Source organism: Exophiala spinifera, assembly GCF_000836115.1.
Source record: "Exophiala spinifera strain CBS 89968 unplaced genomic scaffold supercont1.1, whole genome shotgun sequence".
Taxonomy (NCBI): Eukaryota; Fungi; Ascomycota; class Eurotiomycetes; order Chaetothyriales; family Herpotrichiellaceae; genus Exophiala; species Exophiala spinifera.
The window spans coordinates 3,512,026-3,538,268 of NW_015622513.1; the positions used below are offsets into that span (position 1 = coordinate 3,512,026).

At 50.9% G+C, this 26,243-nt stretch overlaps 9 protein-coding genes across 9 annotated transcripts; 3 read left to right on the forward strand and 6 right to left on the reverse strand.

Annotated features, from left to right (window-relative positions):
* Positions 1–681: 681 nt before the first annotated feature.
* On the reverse strand, positions 682–2,268 carry PV08_01288 (uncharacterized protein; the record flags this gene model as incomplete). Its single annotated transcript, XM_016375651.1, has 2 exons — positions 682–1,784; positions 1,872–2,268. 2 exons carry the CDS (start codon positions 2,266–2,268, stop codon positions 682–684), a joined length of 1,500 nt encoding a protein of 499 aa, XP_016240927.1.
* Positions 2,269–2,883: 615 nt separating this feature from the next.
* On the forward strand, positions 2,884–5,676 carry PV08_01289 (uncharacterized protein; the record flags this gene model as incomplete). Its single annotated transcript, XM_016375652.1, has 1 exon — positions 2,884–5,676. The coding sequence occupies one exon, from the start codon at positions 2,884–2,886 to the stop codon at positions 5,674–5,676; it is 2,793 nt and encodes a 930-aa protein (XP_016240928.1).
* A 3,197-nt stretch (positions 5,677–8,873) lies between these two features.
* PV08_01290 (uncharacterized protein) lies at positions 8,874–11,939 on the reverse strand (the record flags this gene model as incomplete). The annotated part of the gene is made up of 1 exon (XM_016375653.1): positions 8,874–11,939. The coding sequence occupies one exon, from the start codon at positions 11,937–11,939 to the stop codon at positions 8,874–8,876; it is 3,066 nt and encodes a 1,021-aa protein (XP_016240929.1).
* A 601-nt stretch (positions 11,940–12,540) lies between these two features.
* On the reverse strand, positions 12,541–13,978 carry PV08_01291 (uncharacterized protein; the record flags this gene model as incomplete). The annotated part of the gene is made up of 2 exons (XM_016375654.1): positions 12,541–13,675; positions 13,794–13,978. 2 exons carry the CDS (start codon positions 13,976–13,978, stop codon positions 12,541–12,543), a joined length of 1,320 nt encoding a protein of 439 aa, XP_016240930.1.
* A 420-nt stretch (positions 13,979–14,398) lies between these two features.
* PV08_01292 (uncharacterized protein) lies at positions 14,399–15,886 on the reverse strand (the record flags this gene model as incomplete). The annotated part of the gene is made up of 1 exon (XM_016375655.1): positions 14,399–15,886. One exon carries the CDS (start codon positions 15,884–15,886, stop codon positions 14,399–14,401), a length of 1,488 nt encoding a protein of 495 aa, XP_016240931.1.
* A 1,007-nt stretch (positions 15,887–16,893) lies between these two features.
* Positions 16,894–17,970, reverse strand: PV08_01293 (uncharacterized protein; the record flags this gene model as incomplete). The annotated part of the gene is made up of 1 exon (XM_016375656.1): positions 16,894–17,970. The coding sequence occupies one exon, from the start codon at positions 17,968–17,970 to the stop codon at positions 16,894–16,896; it is 1,077 nt and encodes a 358-aa protein (XP_016240932.1).
* Positions 17,971–18,173: 203 nt separating this feature from the next.
* PV08_01294 (uncharacterized protein) lies at positions 18,174–18,859 on the forward strand (the record flags this gene model as incomplete). The annotated part of the gene is made up of 2 exons (XM_016375657.1): positions 18,174–18,523; positions 18,574–18,859. 2 exons carry the CDS (start codon positions 18,174–18,176, stop codon positions 18,857–18,859), a joined length of 636 nt encoding a protein of 211 aa, XP_016240933.1.
* A 3,274-nt stretch (positions 18,860–22,133) lies between these two features.
* Positions 22,134–23,228, forward strand: PV08_01295 (uncharacterized protein; the record flags this gene model as incomplete). Its single annotated transcript, XM_016375658.1, has 1 exon — positions 22,134–23,228. The coding sequence occupies one exon, from the start codon at positions 22,134–22,136 to the stop codon at positions 23,226–23,228; it is 1,095 nt and encodes a 364-aa protein (XP_016240934.1).
* A 235-nt stretch (positions 23,229–23,463) lies between these two features.
* Positions 23,464–24,085, reverse strand: PV08_01296 (uncharacterized protein; the record flags this gene model as incomplete). The annotated part of the gene is made up of 3 exons (XM_016375659.1): positions 23,464–23,687; positions 23,755–23,976; positions 24,031–24,085. The coding sequence occupies 3 exons, from the start codon at positions 24,083–24,085 to the stop codon at positions 23,464–23,466; spliced, it is 501 nt and encodes a 166-aa protein (XP_016240935.1).
* Between the last annotated feature and the right edge of the window lie 2,158 nt (positions 24,086–26,243).

The window sequence follows — 26,243 nt, forward strand, 5'->3', positions numbered from 1 at the left end:
AAGAGTATGTTCCAAGTTCTAACGCAGAAGGAATTGATTCGCTTCGTTCCTTGTGCGCCAGCCTGGAGATTAGCGAGCGTTCTGGAGGGAGGCATCGACTCCAGCGGCACCAGCCATGGCGTATGCTTTCGCTATGCCAGCACCGATGCCCTTGTCGGCTCCTGCAACCTCTACGTGGTAGGGAGGTCGTGGGCTGGCAATGTGGGACCTATTGCCCTACGCGCTCTGAGCGTCACCGGCGGGGCCGTTGTATTCATATCAGCCTGTAGATGGGACAGAGATTCTGGTATCGTCGCTGCCGTGTACGACAGTGACATGGAGCTGAAGTTCAAGGATGAAATACAGTTTATGAGTAGATGATAGACTTTAGAAGTGACTTTTAGTCGGCCTACACTTATTGGTGGCGCTTTGTTGTCAACGAGTAGCTGTTGATAGCTGTCCACGAGCGTCACCAAAACGATATCATCACATTCCAGAACGTGATACACCCTCCTGTGATTGTAGCAGTCGGAAAGTTGTATCTCCAATTCTCACAACTAAAATCATTTAATCCCGGGGAGACAATCCCCGGTAACAGACCTCGGTGGGCTTATTACAACCACGAACGAGCTGCACGTCTGAGATCCAATAATGCTCGATGTAGTGTCAGAATTGAAGGTGTCTAACCTTAAGTTCGAGGCTTTACAGTGGAGGCGGCTGCCGGGCGGCAACAATCCGCTCGACACCATAGGCAAGCTCAAGCAACGTCTGCTCTCGGTACGGCAGACCTAGCAATTCCAAGCCAACAGGCAAGCCTGGAGCTGTCTGATCCTGCGTTAGCCCAACAGGCACAGAAATAGCAGGCATGAGCGATTGTGACGCGACAAGCGTATTCGTGGGGAATGTGTCAGCGGGCCAGCGTTGAGCGAGGGCATCTTTTAGCAATGGCGCGGGGATCTGGCAGTCTGGAAAGGCCAAAGCATCGAGTTCGTATTTAGCCATGAGCGAGATAATGGCCTGCTGAAGCCGATCGCGCGCAAGTAGCCTAGATGTAAATGTAGGATCACGTTCGGGCGTACCGGGCCCGAGTGCGATGTCTTCGAAAAGGTCGAGGGCCGGGTGATATTGTTTCGAGCCGTAGATGGCCTTTGTGTCGGTCTTGAGGAACGTGTGGCGAGCGAACCACGCATCGAGATCGGATCTCGAACGCTGTGGATACGTGAATGTGAGAGAGAGGATTTGTGCGAGGTCTGGGATGCGGACGTCGACCAGCGTCGTGCCGTTGTCTTGGAGCGTCTTCAGCGCGCTGTTGATGACTTTGTTTACAGAGTGGCAAGCTGGGTCTGAGTCTGGCCCAAGGGTGCCCTCGAGTAGACCCAGTCGTGCTGACTTGATCCTTTCCATGGAGAGATTGGCTGCATAACTTCCTCCCTTCGGCGGGCCGGCGATTACTGCCGTTGCGGTGTACGGGTCTCGTTCATCGAAACCAGCGAGGACGTCGAGCATCAGGGCGGCGTCGGTGACGGTGCGGCACATAGGGCCTGGAGTGTCTTGAGGTACGAGCAGTGGTGACAAGCCGAAGCGGCTGATTGTACCCGGTGTGCATCGCAGGCCAACGAGACCACAGAAGAAAGATGGTAAGCGGATCGAGCCCCCAGTGTCCTCGCCGACTCCTAGAAGACCTAGATCTGCTGCGACGGCTGTGCCAGTGCCGGAGCTGGAACCACCTGGGTCGCGTACCAGATCGTATGGGTTCTTGGTCACTCCGGATATAGAGGATGTTGAGTGCCAGGACGTCGCCCAGTCTGTCGCGTAGATTTGGTAAGAACGTTTCCCCTTCAACAGTGGTGATGATGATGGTGAGGTGGTTGATGGTTGAGTCCTTCACTTACCAGGCATGGTCGTCTTTGCGAGAACGATGGCTCCAGCTGCTTTCAGCCTCGCCACGAGAGCGGCATCTTCCTTTGGGACATTGTCTTTTGCAACAATGGAGCCGTACGTCGTGGTAAGGCCTTTGGTGTCGGCTTGGTCCTTGATGACCACGGGTATACCGTGAAGACCGCCCTTGAGCGAGGACGTGCTTTTGAGATGTGCATCCAGGGCATCTGCTTCCGCGAGGGCGGTGGTAGAGACGGCGAGGATACTGTTCAGGTTTGGACCGTTGGGGTCTTTGTCCAATCTTTGGATCCGGTCAAGGTAGTACTCCACCACTTGTCGAGCTGTGAATCTCCCACTTTTGTAGCCGTCATGGGCTGCTAAGACCGTCAATTCTCTCAATTCTGAGGCCATTGTCTGTGCTGATATCCCAAACAATGCAGTAGGACTTTATTTTCTGCTGAGCGAACTTCAGAGTATCTCGTCGAAGTAGAGAGGGACTAGGGAGTTATCATGGTGGCAGCTCGGCCGCCGGACATAGCCGCATGGGAGTCTCCCCAGAGCTGCGGTCAAAGTCCGAGCAAAGAAGCAAGATACGCCTTGAGGTCGAGAGCCTGGCAAGTGTAAGTCCACAGCCAGAACATGGAGCTTCCGCTCCCAAGCGATAAAGAAGGTGTATCCTGCTTGGAATGATTGCACGACACGAAATCCATAACACAAAATTCTCGACGCTGCACAAGCCTGGAGGAGAATTCTTAGACTGGCGAGGCTGGACGAGGCTGGACGAGGCTGAGGATGACTAAGAATCTGGGGCATCCCTTCTTGGCAACGGGTTAAGGTTGATCCGCATCTCTGAATCGCGGCGACACAAGATTAGGTATTGTACGCAACAGGTATCCCTCATATCCCTTGATTGAGCTGCACCATGATATCTTTCGCGCCTGTCATGGTATAAGTTTATATACCTAGGTACTAAGAACACCAGAATACCCATGTCTCGACAACCAGCTTCCATCGCATTTGGAAGAGATGTGGTATCTTGAAGGAGCCCTTTTCATCTTGTCTCTACTCGATGTCGCCGCTGCCACAACCTCGGCGTCTGGCACCTCTTCTCTTCCGCCTGGCACTTGTCCGTCTCGCACGGCGAACTACATTACACATAGCCTACGGCAGCAATGCATAACTTCCTCTCGCACGGTCAATTTGACCTCGGCTTCCACTACAACTGACGCTGTGGTTGACTCGACCGCGAATGTTGAATCTATTATTCAGATCACTACAGATAACTCCAACGCTTCCTCGCTCGTGTCCTCCACGGCCACACGCTCCCCCGCCTCTACCTCCGAATCCGAAACATCTGTGACCAAACATGGTTCTGTAACATCGAATCCTGCTGATACGGGAGTTCCTCCGACCGAGGCCACCCATGACGCCTCAAACTCGGCCCCCGAGCCTGCAGAGGAAGATTCGCCCTTAGGGGACGGCAAGTTCTTGTCCTTTGAAGATTGGAAGAAGGAGAACCTGAAACAGGCGGGACAGTCTGAGCATATTGGACGAGCTCATGGAGTCGAGCAACGTGAAATCAAGAGGCGGCCAACACTTGACCAAGACTCTTTGGACGCACTTGGCGATGATGCAGAGATAAATCTTGACTTCTCTGGCTTTGTTGCGGACAATATCGAGCCTCCAACGCAACCGCCGCCGCGAACCAGTCAGGGAATTGAAGATGCGCCAGTCGATCAGGGTCGGGGTCCGAGGGCGGGTGTTCGAAGTAAGGATGCGGGTACCACTTGCAAAGAGAGGTTCAACTATGCTTCTTACGACTGTGCAGCGACCATCTTGAAGACGAATCCCGAAGCCAAAGGTGCGAACGCGGTGCTGGGCAAGAACAAGGACTCTTATATGTTGAACGAGTGCTCGGCTAAGAATAAATTCATTATTCTTGAGCTTTGTGACGATATCTCTATTGACACAATAGTCCTGGCCAATTACGAGTTTTTCAGCTCTACATTCAGGACATTCCGTGTCAGTGTGTCGGACAAATACCCCGTCAAGATCGACAAGTGGAAGACGCTCGGTACTTTCGAAGCGCGCAACACTCGCGATCTGCAGGCATTTTTGGTCGAGAATCCCGTCATCTGGGCCAGGTATTTGCGAATCGAATTCCTAACTCATTACGGAAATGAGTACTTCTGCCCGGTCAGCTTGATCCGAGTTCATGGAACAACGATGTATGAGGATTACAAACACGACCTCACATCTCTACAAGGAGAGGAAGAGGAGGAAGAAATTGAAGCAGTGGATGGAAATAGCGAAGCTGACATTGACGCCTTGGTCCCGGAGGCTGTGGCGGAGCCGTTGTTGACAAAGGTTGAAACTGTTCACACTGAAGTCTCGCTGGAGACGTCTGTCGAATTCGAGCAGCGCGGCTCCGATGAGCGTGAAGAGGAGAATATGCCTGCAAACGCATCGCAGTTGGTCTCACTCGAAACGGTGACCAGCAACATGCCAACATCTCCGGCGAACCTTTCACACGGGTTGGGCGATCTGAGTCTGGGGGCCGAGATGAACGAAATGTGTGACCGCTCCGAAGAGAGCAGAATCTCGAAAGCGGCACAAACACAGTCGTCGACGGCACAACCCACCAGCGAGGAGTTCACTGCTAGTGGGACCTCAACCTCAGCAGTACCTGATACCGACGTTGACAAATCATCTATTTCGGGGTCCTCGGTAAAGCAGACTGGATCCAGTGATACGGAGTCGCCAGATTCCACAACGAAGCCTGAAGTGCCAAATAATACTACCACGAGCAAGACTTCGACGACTTCAGGGTCGGTTAGTGGTACGAAAGTTTCGTCTTCTTACACGAACCCTCCTCCCGCAGCTCCGACTATGCAAGAATCCTTCTTCAAATCTGTGCAGAAGCGTCTGCAAATGCTAGAGTCGAATTCGTCTCTATCTCTCCAGTACATCGAAGAACAATCTCGTGCTCTCCGGGATGCCTTTCAGAAGGTCGAGCAAAGGCAGCTTTCTAAGACCACATCTTTCTTGGACCATCTGAATGCAACCGTCCTGAATGAACTTCGGGATTTCCGACAGCAGTATGACCAACTTTGGCAGTCCACTGTCATCGAGCTCGAGATGCAACGAGAACGTTATCAACAGGAGCACATGGCCATCAATGCTCGGCTCGGAGTTCTTGCTGACGAGGTCATTTTCCAGAAGCGGATGTCCATTCTGCAGATGATTTTGATTTTGATCTGCCTCGGTTTGGTCATTTTCTCCAAGGGGTCCATCCACAGCTATCGTGAAATGCCTTTCGTACAGAGTGTACTCGCCCGGTCCCCAAGTTCGAAATGGCTGAATTTGACCGCTCTGGAATCACCAACCCATAGTCCACCTGTGACCAGAGCAAGCTCTACGGGAAGCGGACGACGACGGCAGGGGATTTTGAAGGGCCATCGTCGTCTTCCGTCAGAAGACACGGCAGACGAAGCCCTCAGCCCGTCAGACCCTTACACCCCTCTTACTCCTGTCAGTATAGATGACCCATCCCAGGTTGAGGACTTCAGGGGCGGCGACCTTGGTGATCCTCAGTTTGACCCAAGTCTCATTGAACGTCCTGGCACAAGCCCGCCAGTCCTCTCTGCATCAGACACACCCATGACCCCACCACTTAAACCTGAGTTGGGAGATCCTCCGGTCGTTAGAAATCTGACCACCTCGACTAGCACTGACGTGAATCAAACACCTCCAATGCTGGTCCTCGAGGACGCCACACCTCCTTCAAAGCAGCTGAAGTGGAATCTGCCAGACAGCTGAAAGTAATTGAGATGTTGATGACACAATGTACAGTTAATCACTCTATGTAATATTAGTTTTTCTCTGGAGAATAGATTCGTGCAGCGAATTCTCATGAATTAAGATCTGCTCCCTCGCTATCAGAACATACCGAGCTGGCCTTGACAAAATCCCTAGGCTTTAGAACGAGCTCGAGGATCAAAGGAGGTTTGAACCTCTTTAGCAAAGACGTGTAGACCTGGTGCAAGTTCGCCACGGCGGTCGAAATGCAATGACACATAGAATGTGCCTCGGGTCACCCTTGGGGGGAAGCTGTTCGAATTCATGTTGGTTCCTAGGGTTCTTTGATCTGAGGCCACAACATCCTCAGAGAAACAATGAATGATTTTAATGTAAATTCGAGATCATCGTAACGGGCTGTATACAGTATACAAGTGATCACTGAACGGTATTTTGCTAGTATCCTGTCTAGACTGTCACGGAGCTCCAATCTGGTCGAGTAAGCCCACCTTGGCCAGCCACTTTGCTCATTGGCTAGCAACGAACGCAACGGCCATATGATGCGTAGATATGAGGGACAGAGAGGAGCGAGGAATGTTAGTATCCGTAGCAACATTCTTCGATTTTGACAAGACAGTTGGGTCTTCTGAAAATAGCAAGTCAATGCATTGAGTGCTAAGGTTTTGTTCAAGCCGCTTCTTAAATGAGTAGTAGAATTAAGAATTGTCTTGAGCCGGACTGGCTTGGCTCTGCTTCTACGATGTGCGCGATCTATATGTACTATATACTACACCTTAACTCATCTCAAAGTTCGCGCCCAAAGTTCGCCCAGCGATACATAGTAGGTATTTGGTATGGGAATTAGTTATATTTAATCATTTATATACAGTACAAGTACATTAATCACTTCACCCTTACAGGTTTCATGAAACACGAGACCAAATTGATTCAATCCTGACTTAACTCAGGGCTAATAGATTTTGAGCTAAATCAGGTTACCCATCAGATTCTTAGTCCATGAACCAGAGTCAAATCAGAGTTGACTCGGGTTTGATCGAGGCTTGCGAGACTCGAGTCAACCCACCATCAATTGAATTATACCTGAGTCTGGCCTTGATTAAGCCCCAGTTCGGACACCGGTTCCTGGTAGTAGTAACTGTGAGCACCCCTAGGGTGGGCCAGGAATCCTATGTAGTATGTATTTTGCTCTTACATCACGAAGTTCGAAACGTTTGTCAGTAGGACTGCGCAGGACTAGATAGTACTAACTTTTGTAGAGACTTAAGCCACTCGTATATTACTAGTAATGTCAATCAAATTTAACCTAGCCTAGTAGCTACTAGTAGCAAGCAGGTTGCTTGGGAGACTTCCACTTTCGTCGAGTTGCTTTTGTGTCTTTTCACGCCGAGCAGACAGAGGACGCGTCACTGGCAATTCGCTCTGTTTGCATCGGAGGTGAGCTATATAGACTACTTGTACTACTAATGCCAAAGATACTCTTCAAGAAACCATACGAGTATATACTCGTATGATTTTGATATGTAGTTCAATCACCCTGATTATTATAGCTGAGGTCGAGCGTGAGAGATCTACAGTTGTGCTGATTGAGTACTATCAGTACTTGCTACTGTTATGCCTCCCTGGGTAGGGAGGGCATCAGACCGCCCAGTGGTTTCAGACTGCCTGGAACTCAGATTCGGCATCATTTCGGCTGAGAGTCAGAGCGCAGTATGTCTAGACCCCTTCAATAGAGATTCTAGATCTGTGTCTGTGCCTTGGTAGTACGGTAGTCGTGAGCAGTGTTGTTTTTCCCTTTACGTACACGCACTTAGCGTTCAGCCCTGGATGACCAGCGAACTACAGAGTTTCTCGCCCCCAGGACGGTCAGGAAAAGGTAGGGTCAGAGTCATTCGTACGACATGGCGCTGGGAGTTAGAATAGTTTCGTGTTTCTGAAGATACGGAAGATGATAAACATGCTACCGAAATTTCCTAATTAGGTAAGACTACTGTGCACTCGAACAATCGATCAACTCCCTGAGAAGGTAAATAAGGGGACACTAAAGAAGCCCCCCATACTCGAATAACAGGTAGTACTTAACGTCTAATATAGTACTGGTAGCACCTAACCTTCCAGTTGGACTCATCATAGCCCCCCCCCCCCCCCCCCCTTTCTACAATATTGACCTCAGGCAACTCCGTACGCTTGGGTGACCTTTTCGGGTATCTGCTTTTCCTTCCAGTTGGACTCATCATAGCCCCCCCCCCCCCCCCTTCTTTCTACAATATTGACCTCTACTAGTAACCAACCAGGGGTGTGTGTATTTAACAAAGAGATCATCCATACTGATATTATGCATAACACTGACTCGCAACTCATTCATTCTCATGCGAAAACAGATCGATCACACTTTGCTGCTAGGAGCACTTGCTTCTGTTCTAATTTCCAAGGCTGATTGCTTTATTGATACAGAGTAGATTCGGCAAGAGACGTAAGTGCTTACGGAACAGCAGCGATCAGCTACTTACCATTCATTTACTACGCGTACTAATCTGTAGAAAAATGTGAGAAAGTGGTAGTAGAACGTAGCTACCTACTACTACGTCAGTTTAGTATAGAGAGAAAATGTGTTGAAAATTAGGAAAGGGGGGGAGGGGGTGAAGACCCGAGGCCTAATTAACATTATGTACTTTAGGGGTGAGTGATTATAAGGGGGGGCCACTAAACTGTTAGCCGTAGTAAGAGACGCTTCTGGTTCCCCAGGTCTCGCAGAGAGAGGCCCTACAAGACAACACTAATGGCTCAGCGAGATGACCGTAAAGCATGAAATCACGTCTTTTGGCTTTTGTGTATGAGCCCCCCCATTTACTTTGTAGGTGAAGTTGCCCAGAGATGTAGCCTACAGAGTACTACTAACTAATAATGCCCATAGTAGTCTACTAGTGACTGTTCGCTTCTTTTAGGACCTAAAACTAGTAATACCAGTACTGATACTACTACATTCTGTTCAGGTTTTTCCACGCAGAGCACTACTACTATTATTATATTATAGTATCAACTGATACAGATCTGTACCGTTGCACATTGCGTTAAAGTCATTGTTGATTGTAAAACTCCTTTAAAGGGCTACCGCTATCGACTATCAATGTAATAAAGTAGTAAATTCGTTTCGTGTCGTAAGTGGCTTTGAGCATTTTGGTGTAAAGCCTCATTTCAATTCAAGCTTCCTCTTCTTCGTCTTCGTCTTCATCCGATCCAGATTCTCGGTCGTCGATTTCTTCGTTATTACCTACGTGTCCTGGACCCACAGGGCCGGCCACAGCATTGTGGTTCTGTTGAGGGGGCGGTGGAGGAATAGCAACAGTGTCGGGTCTAGCGAGTCCAGGCGTACGTGGTGGTGCTTGGGCGGTCCCCGGTTCATCGGCCGCGTTACCACCGTTTTGTGGTATTCGAGGGTCTGGCAAGGCAATCGCCGCTAGCGAACCTGGTCTGTACTGGTCTCGAAGTCGCTGGATTCTACGTATGAGATCTCGTGCGAGGACGCCCATGTCTTCCAATTCCTGAAACTCTGTCAAGTGCGGTGGTACAACGTGATGATGGTAATGGTGGCCGTGGTTCATGCCTAAAGGCCTCTGCATGGGCGCCAGCAGTGCTTGCATTGCCGGGCGATTTGCACCAGGAGGGTGCTGAGCAGTACTGTTCGGAGGGCGCCCTGACACAGAAGCAGCATGATGCGGTGGAGTGGGATTGGTGGTCGGATGCAAGCTGGTGAAGAACTCAACGAGACCATCGATGGCTTCCTCGGTGGTTGCAAGCGATCCGTGTCCGCCAAGTCGCCGCTGCTCGACAGGTTTGCGTATTCGATCCCTCCTCTTTTTCATCTTCCTCGACGATGACTGTGCTATCAGGAATGCTTGAGACCTTCTCTTGCACTTTCCAGACACCATCCTAGCCCACCGGCAATTTGGGCAGAAAAAGAGGGGTGCATGCTCGCCTGATGAAACTTGCTCCTCGGTTTGGGGAGCCATGCAGCCCTTGCAAGGACATGGAGGTTCCAAAGTGCTCATGCAATCCCCGCAGATGTTGATTCTGCACTCGAGGCACTGCTTCATGATGGCAGGACAGCGCCGTCTGTGGTCTCCGGGAGCACGTGTAGCCGGACAGAAAAACGCCTGGCAGCCTTGCCATATTGGTAATGCCGGCGGCTCATCTTCTGGACGCAGAGCACTAAGAGACGGTTCAGGCGTTGCAGGGTTTGAGTGAGCTGAAGGCGTAGGTGACGTCGATCGTGACAGGGGGCCGGTACTAGTCGATGCTGGCGACAGTGGTCGATGAGGTGGATCAAGATCAGCTAGGGGGGTTCTATGAGCGCGCAAGGCTTGTCTGAGTCCAATAGCCGGTGCCTCAACATCATCCCTTTCGACTCCATCATATAAGCCCTCAGATCTAGATGGTAGTTGCGGGTTAGGAGGTACCCATCGACGGGTGGACGAACCGTCCGGCCTTGATCTCGCCTGGTCCTGTTGCGCTGCTGGCTTCTCTGCTGCCAGCCTCTCCTTTCGATGTCGTACCAATGTGGCCAAAAGTTTCAATGCCTTTTGTCGAGACTTATACTCCTGCCTCTCTGCAACGACATCCCTATAGCCACAGATCCTTACCTTCATTCGGTCGCCGATGTCGTGCTTGAGACACAATGATGTTGCGCAGGCCTTACATTTCAGTCTCCAGTGCTCTGTACTGTAGCACTCGTCGCACAGAACCCTAGGTATCGAAAACGACGGAGGCTCATCGGAGCTTAAGGCTTCGGCTGTCCTGAAGAAGCTGTCGATCGATGGCCATCGACCACCGGGGCCTTGTTGCACCGATTCATCTTCGACGGCTGGCCGTTCGGAACCAAACTCTGGATCTTCCCACCCCTTGCCGATGGGTAGAGGAGCTGCTCGGATTTTGTCCGTTTCTCGGCTGTTGGTATTGCCAAAGGTGATACCTCCGCCACCAGAGAACACGGGCTCGGTACAGCACCATCTGAACTTGATATTTGGCATCAAATTAGGATCAGCATTTTGAGCGCCATTGGCTCCATTGGCAGGTTGGTCCTGATCCTGCATCGTGCAAGGAGACACAGCATAACCTGGCGCCCACCAGAACTTGTTCCGCTCCTCCTCTGGTGCGTTTTTATTCCGTAAATACGGTCGGTCGAATGCACAGCTTGCACAGAGTGTTTTCCTACACCCAGTGCAGTGCATCATCACCGAGCATTGTTCGCATCTTTCTAGAATTTCGGCGGAGCAGTTATGACACACAATGTCTTCAACAAAGTCTTTGTGAGTCTGGCGAAGATGTGCCGGCGTCGCCTTTCCTTCTCTGCTTACTCCGATGGCCTCACCGTTAACACCTTCCTCGTCAAACTCCCAACTTCGACCATCCCGCCTCCGTTTCTTCGGCGGAGTTGAACTATTAGATCCTAAAGTTTCAACCGGACCCAACCAGTTCCGACTTCTCCATAGACGATCATAAACCACCCAGACCTCTCTCGTGCCCTGGGGCATTCGCATCTTCACATAGCCTCTCCGGCGAAAACAGCGAGCTCCGGGTGTTGTGCACCATGCAGTATCGGTCCAGATCCCCAGCTTATGACAGGTACTGACCAGTTCATGAGTAGGCTCACTATCGCTTTCCTTCCGTGACAGGCTGCTCGGCAGGTATGGTCTGCGTCTATGATGGCGGCACCGATATGTGTATAAACTCTCCAGAGCAAGCGTCTCAAAGCCGGTTGGACCTCGGGCAGGTTGGGACTCTCGTGCAAGAGCGTGCATCTGCAGCCAGGGATTGATATGGTATTTCAACGAGACGTTCTTGCAGCCACGGACAGACACATGCCTCAGGGTATCTCTTCTCAAAATCAAAACGGTCGACGTGAGTGTGGCTCCGCTAACCGCCGTATTGTCCAGTTCGAGGCTAACCAGCCTTGTACTAAATGGATTGATGATGTTCAGGAGGATTTGATCGAGGGCGTAGTTACTAGACTGGCGCTGCCCAGTAGCACCATTGGCAGTGGCGGCAGCATTCGAAATCGTAGGCTGGTACAAACGCCAGGATATATAGCGCCACGACGTGGGAGACTTTGAGAGAAAGTCCCGAAGGAAGGACGAGGTCTGGTAGAGACGAAATATGGTGTCGGTCGGTACTTGAGCAAGTAGCGACTGGAGGATCGGTGGATTGCAGGTAATTAGGAGTTCGAAGGACGATGGGCCAGACCGAGTAGGCAACTCTTCGAAGTCCATTGTGGGAGACGCCATCTATTCTCTCCGCGAGGACATGGATAGACTCGTTAAACGGTGGCTCATTTTCCGGCCATAGGAACTCGAACTCCAGGAGAGTCAAGACATCGCGTTGCTACCAACAGTGGTCCGTTTATGTGAATCAGGCTGTGGCAGTGAGATTGTATCGACGAGGCGTTTGTGCAGGAATGTCGACGTGCAATTGACGACAGACACAGGGCGGACGTTGATTTGTGAAAGGCGCAGGCATAGGGTCACGTGGATTGGATTGGCGGCAGCCTTGTGATGGAGAGTCTCGATCGGGGCGTCAGACTCGGACGCTGCACAGTACGGACTGAAGCCAGTGGTGATGGTACATATTGGCATTCAAGCTTACCACTGTGCACGTCAAGTGTTCTGTCGCTGAGGCCGGAGTGATGATTTACCTTCCATGATCGAGGGAATATGTCGGCAACAAACGCGCGACGATCTGTGATCAACGGTCGGGAATATTCACAGCAAAATGAACACTATCCGAGGGTTGGTTATTCGCATCCCTCTTAGAGAGGCAGAGCGATGGTAGCTCCTGACTGCTAGCTAGGTAGCCGTGGGAGTAATACCCTAGCTAGAGAGACACGCTCACCATCGCGGCCGGGTACTCCAACAAAGTCCTGACTCTTTTGTCCTCATCGCGCATCAGATAGCCAACGATTGACCTGCATTCCGTTGCGCTTCTTTGACTGATCCACCACTGTTGTGTTCTAGTCATCATGGCAAGCCAGTGAGCCAGGATCAGCAACGCCCGTTTCTCGAGCCGAAGTAAGAGTTCCTTAAATTTCCCATCCAGTTTTCCTACAAAGGCAATCAACTTCGCAAAGTTGTTCAAGCAAGGTCCCAAGTGACGGTAGGAGAGCAGATGACCGAGGGGAACGTAGAAAGGATTGTCTTCCGGAGATGACTGCTCCGTGATCCCGCAGAGGTCGAGAAATAGTGTGCGTGTTCGGTCCTCCTGAAGATGGTTCCAAAATGGGAGAACGACGTAGCCGGCATCTTGCATCACTGGTCCCCATATTGACTGCAATACGAGATCTCCTAGGCTTCGGCACACCGCCTGGTAACCTTTGCCCATCTCAAGCCACTGGAGGCACTCACGCCGTCGCTCAAGAGGTGCATCGACAAAGCTTTTCGCTGCATCAGGTCCTGGATCATCAAGCATGTACTGATGTACACATACGAGCATCATGGTAGATATGAGAGCATCTATGGATTGAAGCACGACGCCGGATTCCAGGTCACTGCGGAAGAGCCGCAGGGCCTCCTTCCAGTGATATGCGGCTGCCAGTCGGTGCTGTCGATGTTGATGGGGATGTTGATCTGCTGGGATAAGATGACAGAGGTGTTCAGCGGATACTCCATTGACCGCGTGAAGCAGCGCGGGGTTTTCCACCACAAGCTTGTGCATGCATGTCTTGATTACCTGTTGCGCTAGCTGCGATCCCATGGAGCAATATGTCACTGTGTTGAAATGATGGAGAGTCTGCAAGATCGGTGTCATCTGATCCGGTTGGCCTACCATGCTTGGAGTGGGTGGAAGTGGGGTGATATTCAGGCGGCTCAGCGGTGATATGTATGTGATCTTTGCCCTGGTCGACGAACCGGGGGGCTTCGCAGTTATAGCAGTCGGATCTTCATACTTGTTCTTCGGTAAAACCGTTCTCCTAGCGTTGGGAGAGCTCCCCTGAAGATAGTCACATTCGAGGCTATGGCTCTGACATTTCAGGCAACCGCCCTCGATATTCTCGTCACACTGACATACATCAAATCAGGATGCAATCGGTTCGTGCGGGAAACCACCTACCTTGATTCGCCGTTGCTTACATGTTTTGCAGCCGGACCTCGACTTTCTGTGAGACTTCCGTGCATGGACGGCCGTCCTTCGGACCTTCGGACGTCTTGAATATGAGTGAGTGGGTATTTTCAAGACTCCTTGCATGAGCCTTTGTGCTTCGCTGGGTGCATGGCGCGTTTTGCTGGTCATTGTCGCTACAACCATCTTCTGGCATGATCCATGAGTATTAGCCAGATGAACCACGAGTCAATATGCAGTCAACGACGGAAAAGTGATGTTGAAGGGTGTAAGTGAATACGATATATACCCGTTTGCAGATTAGGCTCCAACATATCTTCGAGCATCGAAGAGAGAGTGTTCTGATGCCAGTAGTGAGTGTTTCGGAAGATGCCCTCAATTCCGCAAACGGAAGTCAGCCGTATTCCAGACCAATCATATCCCAGTAGACTAACCTTGTTAGACGAGGCTATTGAAGCATGGAATACTGGATCTGTGTAGGTCATGGACAAGTCAGGTTAATTCATATAAAAGGTATGTGATTCTACCTGGGCCATCTATGCACATCCAACCTCCCAGTCCTCACAGACCAGATTTCGCCCGTCAGCTCATTACAAGACATCTTTGTTAGTCGCGCTCAACCAAGACAACAGCCATCATTTGCACGTTGAAATGCGCCATGGAAAAACTCCTGCATAGCCGTATAATGGAACAGAATCCCTGCAAGAACGGCAATGTGCCAGATGTTATGACTACCACCAGCGTAGTCAAAGAGACCGGGCCACCATTTCTCGGGAACTTTGCTGGCATATATAATCGCGCCGGTCAAGTAGACCATCACACTTTTCGTCACCGGCGCATAGAAGTAGAACGTCCAAGCAACTCCCCTCGTATAATTTAGTTGTATGACAGGAGCGAACCCTGTAACGGCCATCGTGACGAAGAAAGACACACGTGCCCACGCCATGTCGGCGCGATTGAAGCTTTCCCGCCAGGGCAGAATAACTCCGGCAATTCCAAGTAGAGCCGTCATCGTCATGTAGACGGCACGGGAAAGCGGCTCGCAATAGAATGCCGTCCATTCTGTACTGAGAATGCTGGCTGCCACCAAGAATGAGATACCGGTGTAGTCGACACAGGCAAACCGATCTAGCAGGCACTTATCTGCAATGCTGTTCATGGTGTGCCACATGATTGAGCAAATTAGGCACTTGCAAGCTGCGAGGAAAAAGGAAGCCGCAATCAGGACGTCCCATTTGCTGGACAACGGAAATGTTGACGAGGCGGGATAGTAGTAGAAAGCCACTGCAAGCACGATGATCAAACCGATGCCGTGAGACCAAATGTTGACAGTTTCATTGGAAGGTCGGAAAGCCGAGGTGATGCATTCGATCTTGGTCCGGTTGAACCGATAGCCCCGGAGAATGTGAGGGTTGTTTCGCCACGGCACGGGCAGGTCGTCGTAATGAATCAGCCTAGATTCGGCCGCGCGACTCAGAGCATGAGAGATCGATTCAGCAAGCAGGTCGGTTGCCCGAATAGCTTTGTCGAACCCGTCCTCGAGAATCTCGCGCGTCGCAGTTATAGAGTCATCGACTTTCTTCCATCCGGAATCAAACAACTGCTTCTTTCTCGAGTGTGCCCTGGTTTCCAGTTCGGAGAGATAGCATTCCATCAAACGCAAGCTTGCTTGTGCCTTTTGCTCGAAGGTCTCGCGGGAAGGCATCAGATCATTGTATCGACTCTCTAGCGTTTCGACAAGTATGTTTGCTCGCTGCCGTGCTGCGCCCCACAGGAGCTCTCCAGAATGGTACGGTGAACAAGAATCCCGCACATCTCTGACTATCTGAAAGGCTCGCTCAAGTTGTGAATCGAGACTCAAAATGCTTTCTTGCCTGTATTTTTCCAGCCTATCGACTCGCTGTCTGAGCTCAGTGAGGAACAAATCGACCCGTACAAAGACTGCATCGGCATTACAAATACTCGAATTGCGTCGTCGCGAAGTGTTGTATGAATGTCGCCGACCTCTAAGGAACAGGGCAGTCCGCTCGTCGTCTCTCGAGGAACTGGTGGCTGGACTAGAAGAGGAGGATTCAATTGTGACGGCGGACGCTGTGCAGGTCATATTGCCTTGTCTACGCTCATGCGGCAGAGTCTGTAATCAATGCCCGCAGATAGACAAGCGACGGCAGTCAGGTAGAAGATCGCTTTGGCTTGCACAGAGGCTAGTAGTAGGTTGCGTGGAGAGTGGTACGGTAGCAGCGTGAGCTTGTCGTAGGAAATTGGATATGGTTCGGATAGCGCAAAGTGCGTGAGATTGGGCCGGGAACAACAGGACCGGAGTGACGGTAAGGGCTGGATGGAGTGATTGAATGAGTGATAGGTGAGGCTCTACGTAGGTCAACGGACATCGAGAGAAGAAAAGTAGTGCGGTTGACAGGATATGATGATGGAACCGACGGCGAAATGTGCAGGAAGAAGGCGAGAGCAAAGACGCCGCAGTCCGGCCACGGCGGGCCGAAAATCACAACGTCATTTCAGCCAATTTCTCACCGGACGGCGGCGTCTTTGACGGGTGGCTGGAGAAAGTTCGTCGAATGACATTTGATTTGACATGACAGCCAGATCTGTGGAGACGAACAGCCTTTAACCCTCTCGGGATCCTCGTTCAGGGACCTGATCTATAGCACGACCTCATACCCGCCCCTATCATTCGCAGATTGAAGCAATCGAGACTCCGAGATCGATTTCCACAATGCCAATCCATCAAGTTCCCACGCAGCCATAGGCCAAAGGACCCCAACAACCTCCATTCAAGCAGTTTGCTCCCCCCAACCTTCAAGTCAAAGGCTCGTGGCTCTCAGACAGGTGCCTTTTGTTTCGCTGTTGGGCAATCTTTTAAGGTCTGAACGAGTGATGATGATGACGAGCGGCTGCTCCGAGAACAGTACTCTTGGTCACTTTTAGTCCACTTCCATCACCTCTCTAGCCAGATTCAATCAACGGCGACCTGGTTATCTATCGAGGCAGATAAGGACCATGGTGTAATGCACCACATCGCTCCCAGAGGACTCAAGATCGGGTCTTCGAGAACCTCGACATTTTGTCATTGCTCCTCCTGAGAAGGTCACTTCACTTAGGGTCTTCCTTTCTTCGAAAACGGCCTTGGAGCCAGCACCGGAACATCTTGATCCTGCGCTGCCGGTTGACGATGAGTCTCCGGTCAATGTCGAGATTCAGAATATCAAATGTGTCGCCCCAGATCTGCTCGAGTTCTTCTTTCTCGAAAAAATAAACTCGAGTTCCATCCCCGCGGACGTAGAAATTCTCTTCCATCCATCGTCCAGCCTTGAACCTGACCTGCGCAAGATCGCCCCTGCCATAGTCCCGAAAGAGAACCTCACCGCCCGGTTTCAATATTCGTTGGATGTTCCTAACAGCCTGCTGCCATTGTTTCGGGTTCAGGGCGGAGAAGATAAATATCATGATGACTATATCGACGCTGCCCTCGTCAACGCCTGTAGGAAGATGTTCGCCAGCTGCATCCCAAACATCAGCTGCCATGACCCCGCCACAATTTCTGTAATCATCTGCGTCTCTCATGGTGTCCACTGCCTTTTTGCTGAAATCCACGGCGAATATCTTCAATTCTGGGTTCTCATTCATTCTCAATATGGGAAATGCAGTGTTACCAGCACCAGCACCAACTTCGAGGATGATTTTCTTCCCAGCGTCTTTTCTGGTAACGTCGTTCAGAACCGGGAACTCCTGCGCCAACCATTTTCGGTCCTTGAAAAATGTGCTTGTCTTTTGCTTGTAGAACAGATCCCACCATTTTTCTGGGTGCTCATTAAAGCGCGTACGGTCAAAGTCAGAGACTGGAGCGGCTCGTTGGGCTGCATATTGAGATTCGCAATATTCATGATGTGCTTCGTCGGGGACTACATGGTCCCAGGCATTGTATTCAAAGACATCTGCGGATTCTGACAAGTAACGCTGACCGAACTGGAATGGATCTGTCCGCTTTGCGCTCGTAGCAGGGTCATGGGAAAGATGCGGAGGGATAGTTGAGCCTTCAGGGCCTGCGCCGAGGTCTTTGTCGGAGGAAGTCTTCGTTGAACTCGTCTCGGCCTCCAGTAAGACATTGTTCGCCTGGGCGTCTCCAGGATCAGCGTCCACAATGGTTTCCATGCCTCTGTCTGGCGCCATGGCATAGGTTGAAAGTATCTGCATGGGAGCCACTGTCCTTTCACTGGAAGATTTGTGGTGCGGAGAATCTTGGACTCCGATTGGTGAGCGCTGTCAAATCCAGGCATTCCGCCGACTTGTTGTCCTCGTTGTCCTTGACTTTCCTGCTATGACCAGAGATGCCCGCCTTCATCCGATTTGAATACTGCAGACAGCCTTAAGCCATGGCTATCGAGGATCTTGTTACGGATCCTACGTTGCAGCCACTGCTGGAGACATCCCGCACGACGCTTTCTCAAGTCCTTGCCGTGCTATCATGGCTCGAAGCAAACTCCACCACTGACAATCCAACCTCGGAACAGAAGCTGGAACTTGCGGAGCGACAGAAGATTCTCTATGCCTATGTGGCCAAACTTCGTGGTCAGCATCGCCAGGCTGCCTTCGGCGCAAGGGCGACAAAGCAAGAGACCGCGGAAGCGAGACAGGAAGTAGATCGACTCCTGCTTCAGCTTCAGAACTTGTACTACGAGCAGCGACACCTGATGGGTGAGATTGGTGCCTGCGAAGGATATGAGTATGTCGATCCTCTTTTCTACCAGTTTCATCTCTAACAGCATCTACCAGTCATGCGTATACACACCTACCGCTTCTTTCACTTGACGAATATTTAGCGCAGTTTCCCGACCAAGCAAGACTTTCGGAGCAGGAGTTGATGCCCCTGCGGATTGAACATGAGAAGCAGGAACGCGAAAAGATGGAACAAGAGCGACTAGAACTCGTGAAGATTAAAGATGGGTTGGTAAAGGAAAATACCCGGAAAAAGGATGAGCTGAAGAAGATGGACGACAAGCTCGAGGCCATGATCGATGGTTTCACTGCCTTGCAGGAAGGTCTAGAGAAGGAGCTATGAGGCTGTCAGTGATTTCTTTCTGCCTCTTTTCCATCTCAAAGCAATCAGCTTCACAATACGGTGGAATTGACCCACACGCAAGGTATCACAAGCGAGAACACTTGGACAACTTTATCGATTCACGCACATATCAGCGTCATGGGCGATGTAAGTCAACATACCACCAAGCCTCCCTACAACGTGGCGACAAGTAGGCTAGGACAGCATGGCCAGTGGAAACATCGGATTGAGAGGAACCGCGTGTTGGCTACTCCTTACCTCGCGCCAGAAATACGTGCCGAGGCTTTCAGGAACTATCCCCAGCCGATGGAAGAATATTTCTCACATTCCAAGCAAGGTCTTCCCCGGCTGTCCTACTCATCAGTCGCCAAACAATCGAGTTATCACGCCCTACACAAAATCACCAGACACATCTTCTTCTCTCTAATCCGCCCACAACTCTTCTCAAAGGCGATCATCCACGACCGGGAGAAGAGCCTTTTAATTGATGTTGGTAGAAACAGTAAGCACTGTTCTAACAGTTCCACATCTTGCGCTCAGATACAACAGACCGATCATCGAAGCGTTATCGCTCCATTTGCATATCAACAAACGGGAATACCCCGACTTTCGAGATGATACAGAGTCGGTGCGATTTTAAGAACTTTGACGACAGCGCACCTTGATACAAATGCTCTGAAGCCATGCACAACGATCGGCCAATCCGAGGAGCAGCCAAGCTCACAGCCCAGGAAGCAAAAAAGGATAGGACAGCTGAGCGGCCGTGGGAGGAACATTCGGATGACGCAGCATTGTACGAGTTCAAGGGGCTTGTCGAAAAGGGCGTGAACTCTGACCATGGCTGAATCATGAGAAGCAGCTCTAACCGTGTCGTTCTGGGACCTTTAAGAAGGGGGTAATCAGTGGCAGGGCGATGGCCGAGTTACTCTGTACGGAGGACAAATGGCAATGCTACGAGCAAGGCCATTATCGAGGCGATGTGTCTCAGCAGCAATGCTCCATATTCCGTATAGTCAAGCAGTTTATGATTATGGAGAAGCCCTCTCTGTAACTCATCTGAGATCAATGAGATTAAAATAGCATAAGTACAGACTTAAGCTTATCAATAGACACCATGTTTTTGTGCTTATGTACGTTTAGGTACAGTACATACAAGGCAGACACGCAATTCGGCCTTGGCGGGCAGCCTCAAATCCTCCTCCGTGCAGCCGCAACCGTCCCTGCTTGTTAAGTGAACTCGTGTCACAACAACGTTTACAGGATCTGAGAGTGATAATTTTCTAAAGCACATCAACGCGGACTTAGACGTGGACCATGGGTATCGCCTTGCTTTTGTGTTGTTCCTCGGAAGCCCGCGGCGCAAGCCAAGTTGAAACCGAAACCCGCTATACTCGCATCGTCTCAGTCAGACCTACTCGTCCTTATTCACCCAGGCACTGCGAGAGTCCTCCTCGTTATAGTGACGTTGCACAGCAACCATTACTCTCAATTGACGAGAAGAAAGCCTCCCAGTTTGAGATACTCGTCCAGTCCGAGATCGAGGAAGATGGCACCTGCGCACCCCTCTCCCCTGTATCTTCGGTCGTCTCGATTTCGTCCGCGCGATACACAACCTTAACGGCTATGAACACAGGCGAGACCACGAGGACCTTTGCGAGAATGAGCATGGAGACTTCGTCTACCGGGCGAACGCGGCCTCCTTCGTATCATGCCAGTGCGAGGAGAAGTCCAAGTCCAGCAGCGACGGAAGGAAGTGGTAGAGATAGTATTCTGCAACATCCTGTGATGAGGAGAGATTGGTTGGACACTTTGCGACAGAATTCCCAGCGAGAGGCAAGATTACGATCTGACACGGCCAGAGACGGTGATATTCCCGATACTGGCGCAGTTTGAACGAATCCCTGTGATACAAGGCCATCTTTGAACTGCTAGCCACGGAACTATCACAACACGGGTCATTGTGTTCGGACTCAGGAGCCTACCGGCAAAACGATGACAAGAGGAGCAACGGCTGAAACCCCAAGACGTCGACATCCACTGCAATGCCTGCGCCTTCTCCAGCAAGTCGACCCCCACCAGGAAGAGTCTTACCGCAGCAATTTCTATTCCAGACTGCAAATCTGGATGTCAGGGTTATGCTCCCCAGTTGGAAACTGACAAACATGCTGAATGAGACATGTGCTTTCGTGACATCAGAATATGTCATCTTCACACTTCAAACTATCATCTGGATAGCCAGAGCAGCGTGAATCGCCTTGCCTGTGCCTCGCGGTAGTCCGAAAGAATCGCGTAACGGTCACGTCCGCGGGTATTCAGCCTCAGACATTGCCGTGGCGAGGCACCGGCTTTGAAGGCCTTGGGTCAACATTTTCCATTGTCTGGTGGCATTCGAGCTGTCAGACAGTACATAAGGGCTGGCTTCATCCTTTGCGAAAGACGGGAAGACTCTCTACTCTTCACCACTTGAACACATGTTCCACAGCCGGGGAACCTCGCCCTCAGTACGCTCGTGTCAGCCATACCAGGAATGGCCTTGATCCAGCCTTAACCATTGGCATTCTTTTGATATACTGATTGCAGCCTGAGCAAAGGTCAAGGCTGCGTGCCGAACCTACCTGTACGAGTTACATAGATTACTCGCGAGATCGCCAGATGACATTTGAATGCATGTCCCGTGCACAGATCTGCAACCGTTGTGTCCCCTCACTGGATCAACATTGTTCGAGCTGCTGCGAGATGACGTTGACAGTTGCCGAGTGCCCAGGTTCCCAGGGCTTCTACATCATGGCTCCGACTACTGTTGTTATTATTATTAGGTGAAGAAATTGCTTCGTCAGGTAAAGCTTGGGACGGGCGGGCCGCGAAATTTAGGCCACTGCTACCTATTGTACTAGGCCTCACTAGCCCGCACACCGGCCACCGAAACTGCACCAACAAGTCAACAAGGCCAGCGATTTCGCGGGGTCGGCCATGACCTGTCAAAAGTTTGCTCGCTTCCAAACCAAAAGAGGGGAGGCGAGGAGTTTCCCGCGGCCTGTTCTTTCATTAAGCCCTTCAGGTACGGTCCTTCTGTCTTGTGGCTGAATTGACTTTTCAACAATCATCAGTGCCAGTTGACACAACCACCCGAGCGACTGGATCTCTGCGCTATAGTTCCATCATAGCTCATGTGCTCAGTAATCAAAACAAAAATAGTCTTACCGGATATGAGGTTCGTGGAAGCCATGTTCCTACCAAGACATTGCGCCAGGTTTTCGCTCGACAGCCAATAGCAATGTCGGGGAACTCTGCTGCCAGCTCTCCTTCCTCACCTGGTCTGGGAATCACCGGAGGCTATGAAGGCGATAGCCTGGCCGTCAAGGTCATCATCGCCTTCTTCCTCTCACTTGCAATGTACAATGTTATAGAACTCCAGATACTGGTGTTTGGCACCTTCAACAAGTTCAAGGGTCTATATTTCTGGAGTCTGGTCATTTCAGGACTCGGCATTATACCTTACTCCCTGGGCTTTCTGTTCAAATATTTCTCGATATTGAAAGGTGGAGGGAAATGGTTTTCTATCTTCCTCCTGTCAATCGGCTGGTATCCCATGGTGACTGGTCAAGCCGTTGTCTTGTGGTCAAGACTGCATCTCATTGTCACCGGAGAAAAAGGTGACAAAATTCTCAAATGGACAAAATGGATGATCATTGTCAATGCAATCTGCTTGCATGTACCAACAACCGTTCTGACCTTCGGCTCCAACGGCGATACCGACACCCAGACCTTCGTGCGAGGGTATAATGTCATGGAGAAGGTGCAGATGTGTGGCTTCTTTCTTCAAGAGGTTATTCTTTCGACCATCTACATCATCGAGACAGTGCGAATCCTCCATACATCAGTACAAGAGAATACTCGACGACTGATGTACCAGCTGATGGCGATCAACATCCTCATCATTATTATGGACATCGGCCTATTGGGTCTTGAGTGTGCATCCCTGTACATCCTCGAGACGACGATCAAACCCGTCTTTTACTCTGTCAAGCTTAAGCTTGAATTCGCCATCCTTGGAAGGCTTGTAAAGTTCGTTGGTGGCCCCCGACGTGGCAGTGACCGACGTCCTTCGATCACGATTCCAGGAAGCGCCGAAAAACGCAACTCGTCTGCATTGAGTCGAGTAGACGAAAACGATGTGTCTGATTTTGTGGATCTAACCAAGATCAGGACTGATGTCACGCGGGCTTCTCATCCACGAAATCGAAGCACTTCTCTTCATCGCAATGGAGAAGACTTCGATATTGATCTCGAGATTGCAAGACTTGAGCATGTCGATACTCTACCGTCACAAATTCCAATCCCGAATGGACATGCAAACGGACCCGGTTGAGAGTGATGGTATGTTTGACAGCTAACATCGAGTTCTTGTGCAGAGAGTCATTTGCAAGCTGTTCCATGCTGCCAATCGCTGCACATTTGCGCAAGAGCTATTCAAGACCGCCGAAGCCATTCATGGTCCTCGAGACCACGCATGACCATTAGCGGCAAGTCTTGCCAAGTTGGCTGTTACGGGCTCCTCACTAAGCAGATCACTGCCACATCTCCGGTAATAGCATCTCACGAGATTAGGCTTTACCCGACCTTCGGGCCTTGAACAAATCTCTCATGGAATCAGTCACACTCATTCGTCGGCTAGTCCGGCTCCATGAGGGAATGTCGTGAACCCTTGCTGCAGGGCCATTCCGGCGTTTGTTGATGCTGTCAATGCTTTGTAGATGCACGTTATCGTTGGTTTGGCGAGTTTCTTCGATCTCGGCTTCCGTGGGATGGTGTTTGTGGCCAAGGCCACCTATGATAGATCAGAATATGCACTTCCAACATACACCCACAGCTAAACGATGGATGCCAACCTATACCAGTGTAATGGCTCTCTTCACGACGCGCGATGCCTGGCGCCTGCATATCATACAGCAATCGAACGGTCTCCTCGACCTCGTTTTGCTTCTCAAGCTGGTTGGCCATGGCGATGTTCCCAGATCCTCCGATGCCAGTGCTGTACCTGCGAGAGCCAAGGTCCTGCCGGAGAGGTTGTGGGTCGGTCATATGGCTCGGACGTCGTGTGTCAACTACGACATTTCCTAGTTCCAGTCATTATGATTTGTGTGGTCTGAACGCGAGAAGACCAGACGTACCTGCACCACCAATGCCAATATGGACGAAAAGTTTGTCGCCTTTAGTTGCAACCATTGCAATTCCGAAAGGAGGTTGGTATGAACTGAAGTAGGGCGTGTCTGCTGGTAAAGAGTGATCAGTATTGGTTTCATTGCATGGCTGTCGAACACTCTTTTCGTTCGCTCAGGACGTGAGTGAGAAGCAGCATGTGGCTGGGAGACTGAAAAGCGACGACGCCGCGGCAGGACCGTCAACTCAGTTGCGGCGCGCAGAAGAACGGTATGCTGTCGTTGAGCTGACGACGCCACCACTACGCCAGCACCTTGAACAGTCTAGAATGCTTTACTCAAGCCTGACCCGGAGTGGTCAGAGATAAGCATAAACGAGCAGTTCCAATTTTGGCCAATAGATTGTAGCTTCAGAACATCGGGTGATGGCTGCGGGAACTTACGCTTTTGGTCGGTCGAAAAAGAAAAGCGCTCAGTTTCGAAAACTGTTGAGTACGGGGTTGAGACTGCTCTAGTCTTGCGAATTTCCGGTTGTCTCCAAGACGACTATAAGACGACAGTGAGTGGGAGAGAGTCGAATCCTTGTCATGAGACCTCGAGTAAAGTTGTCTGTGCTCCAAACACCCCGGATTCGACCTCTAAAGGGGGTGTTCTCGAGGGGAGGAGACGATTGGCCATCCCCCCGCAGCGAAGATAAGCTCATGTGCTAAGAGCAAATAAGACCTACCAAGCTTTGGATAAGGTGCGCTTGTCCGACTGGTGGGGTTGGCACTACTCTTCGTTGGGGAGAGGTGACGACTGCGTGCAGGTCAGTTGAGAGGTCTTGTGTGGAAGTGCGGCATTTCCCATTCGAGACAGTCATCAGAGATGGGCATTCACTCACCTGACCCCGGACGACCTGAATCCTGTGGTCAAAAGGTTACTTCACTCAAGGAGGCGGCACGAGTACTGGATCCGGTGAACGAGATCTTGACACCATGGAACATTGAACCCAATGGTTGTTTTTAGTTCTAGAAGACTGTACTCTGATCCACGCTTTGCGTTCTGTCTCAGATCCCCTTCCGCGCATTTTTCTCAGCCCATCCCGACACTTACAGATGTCCTGTGGAATGAGGAGCCCTTGCTGCTAGGTAAAGTTGATTGGTGCAGACTGGAGGTTGATACATCGAGCCTTTGCTCTTAGCATTCGAAATTCTAGTATATGTTGACTGCCCGTCATGCCTTCTCCTCTAGTATTTGAAGATCCCATGCATGCGTACCGTGGAAGGACGAAGCTGTGGGCCTCCCAATCGATACCGTCGACCATCGCAATCAGCCCTTAGGATCCGAAGTATATAACGATGGTTGTGTAGCATGTGACCATGTTGATTCTCGAGTATCGACAATTGGGTGCCTGTTCGGCGAGGTTCTTCTCGAAGGGCATGCCTGGTTCCTCCTAGGCAGATGGACGTTGAGGGGCCATGGGAGTAGGAGATGATAGATTTGCATCATGAAGGACAGGTAGGTCAGAGGAAGGCTCGATGGATAATGCACATCAAACGTCTATGTTCATGTCTCCGACGACCGAGGACATTGCCTTTCCACGCAACTTTCGTCAACCAGGTCGTCGTCAGGTGTGTGAAAAACCACTCACTCATCGACGGTCTACAGTGTGTAGCGAGGTGCGGTCTACGGGGCGAGACATTTGCTCTCTCTCTCTCTCTCTCTCTCTCTCTTTGCCCGCGGTCCAGTCGTCGAACCAGCCAGTATCCTTTCCTCGATCAATTCAATTGCAGATTTACGAATTAATGCACCCGTGCACAACGGGCCCCTTTGGTCCTGCGCTCGGCCCCCGTCGTCCTTCTTCTGCACCCGGTTTCACAACTGTGGGATAAAAGGGGTCCGGCGGACTCGGTCCGAAAAAGCACGCTGGAGCCTGCATTCGAACGGACGTTGATGGAGATGGATATGATATCGTCACAGTACGAGTTGTTAGCCCACGGGTGACCACGCCACCCACCCACGTACAAATATCCCCATTCTCACCGCGCGCGGAATCGGGGACCAGTCGATCCTTGACAAGGTATGTAACTCCGTACAGCCTCACCAGTTAGCCAGTTGGTTAGTTGGCCCTACGGAGCTGCCACCGTGTGGTCTTGAAAGGTTTTTTTAACTCTCGCATAACGAGTGATGTGTACCGTAGATTCGGAGTCTCCTGCTGAAAAGAGCCATGTTTGCCGGCCGAT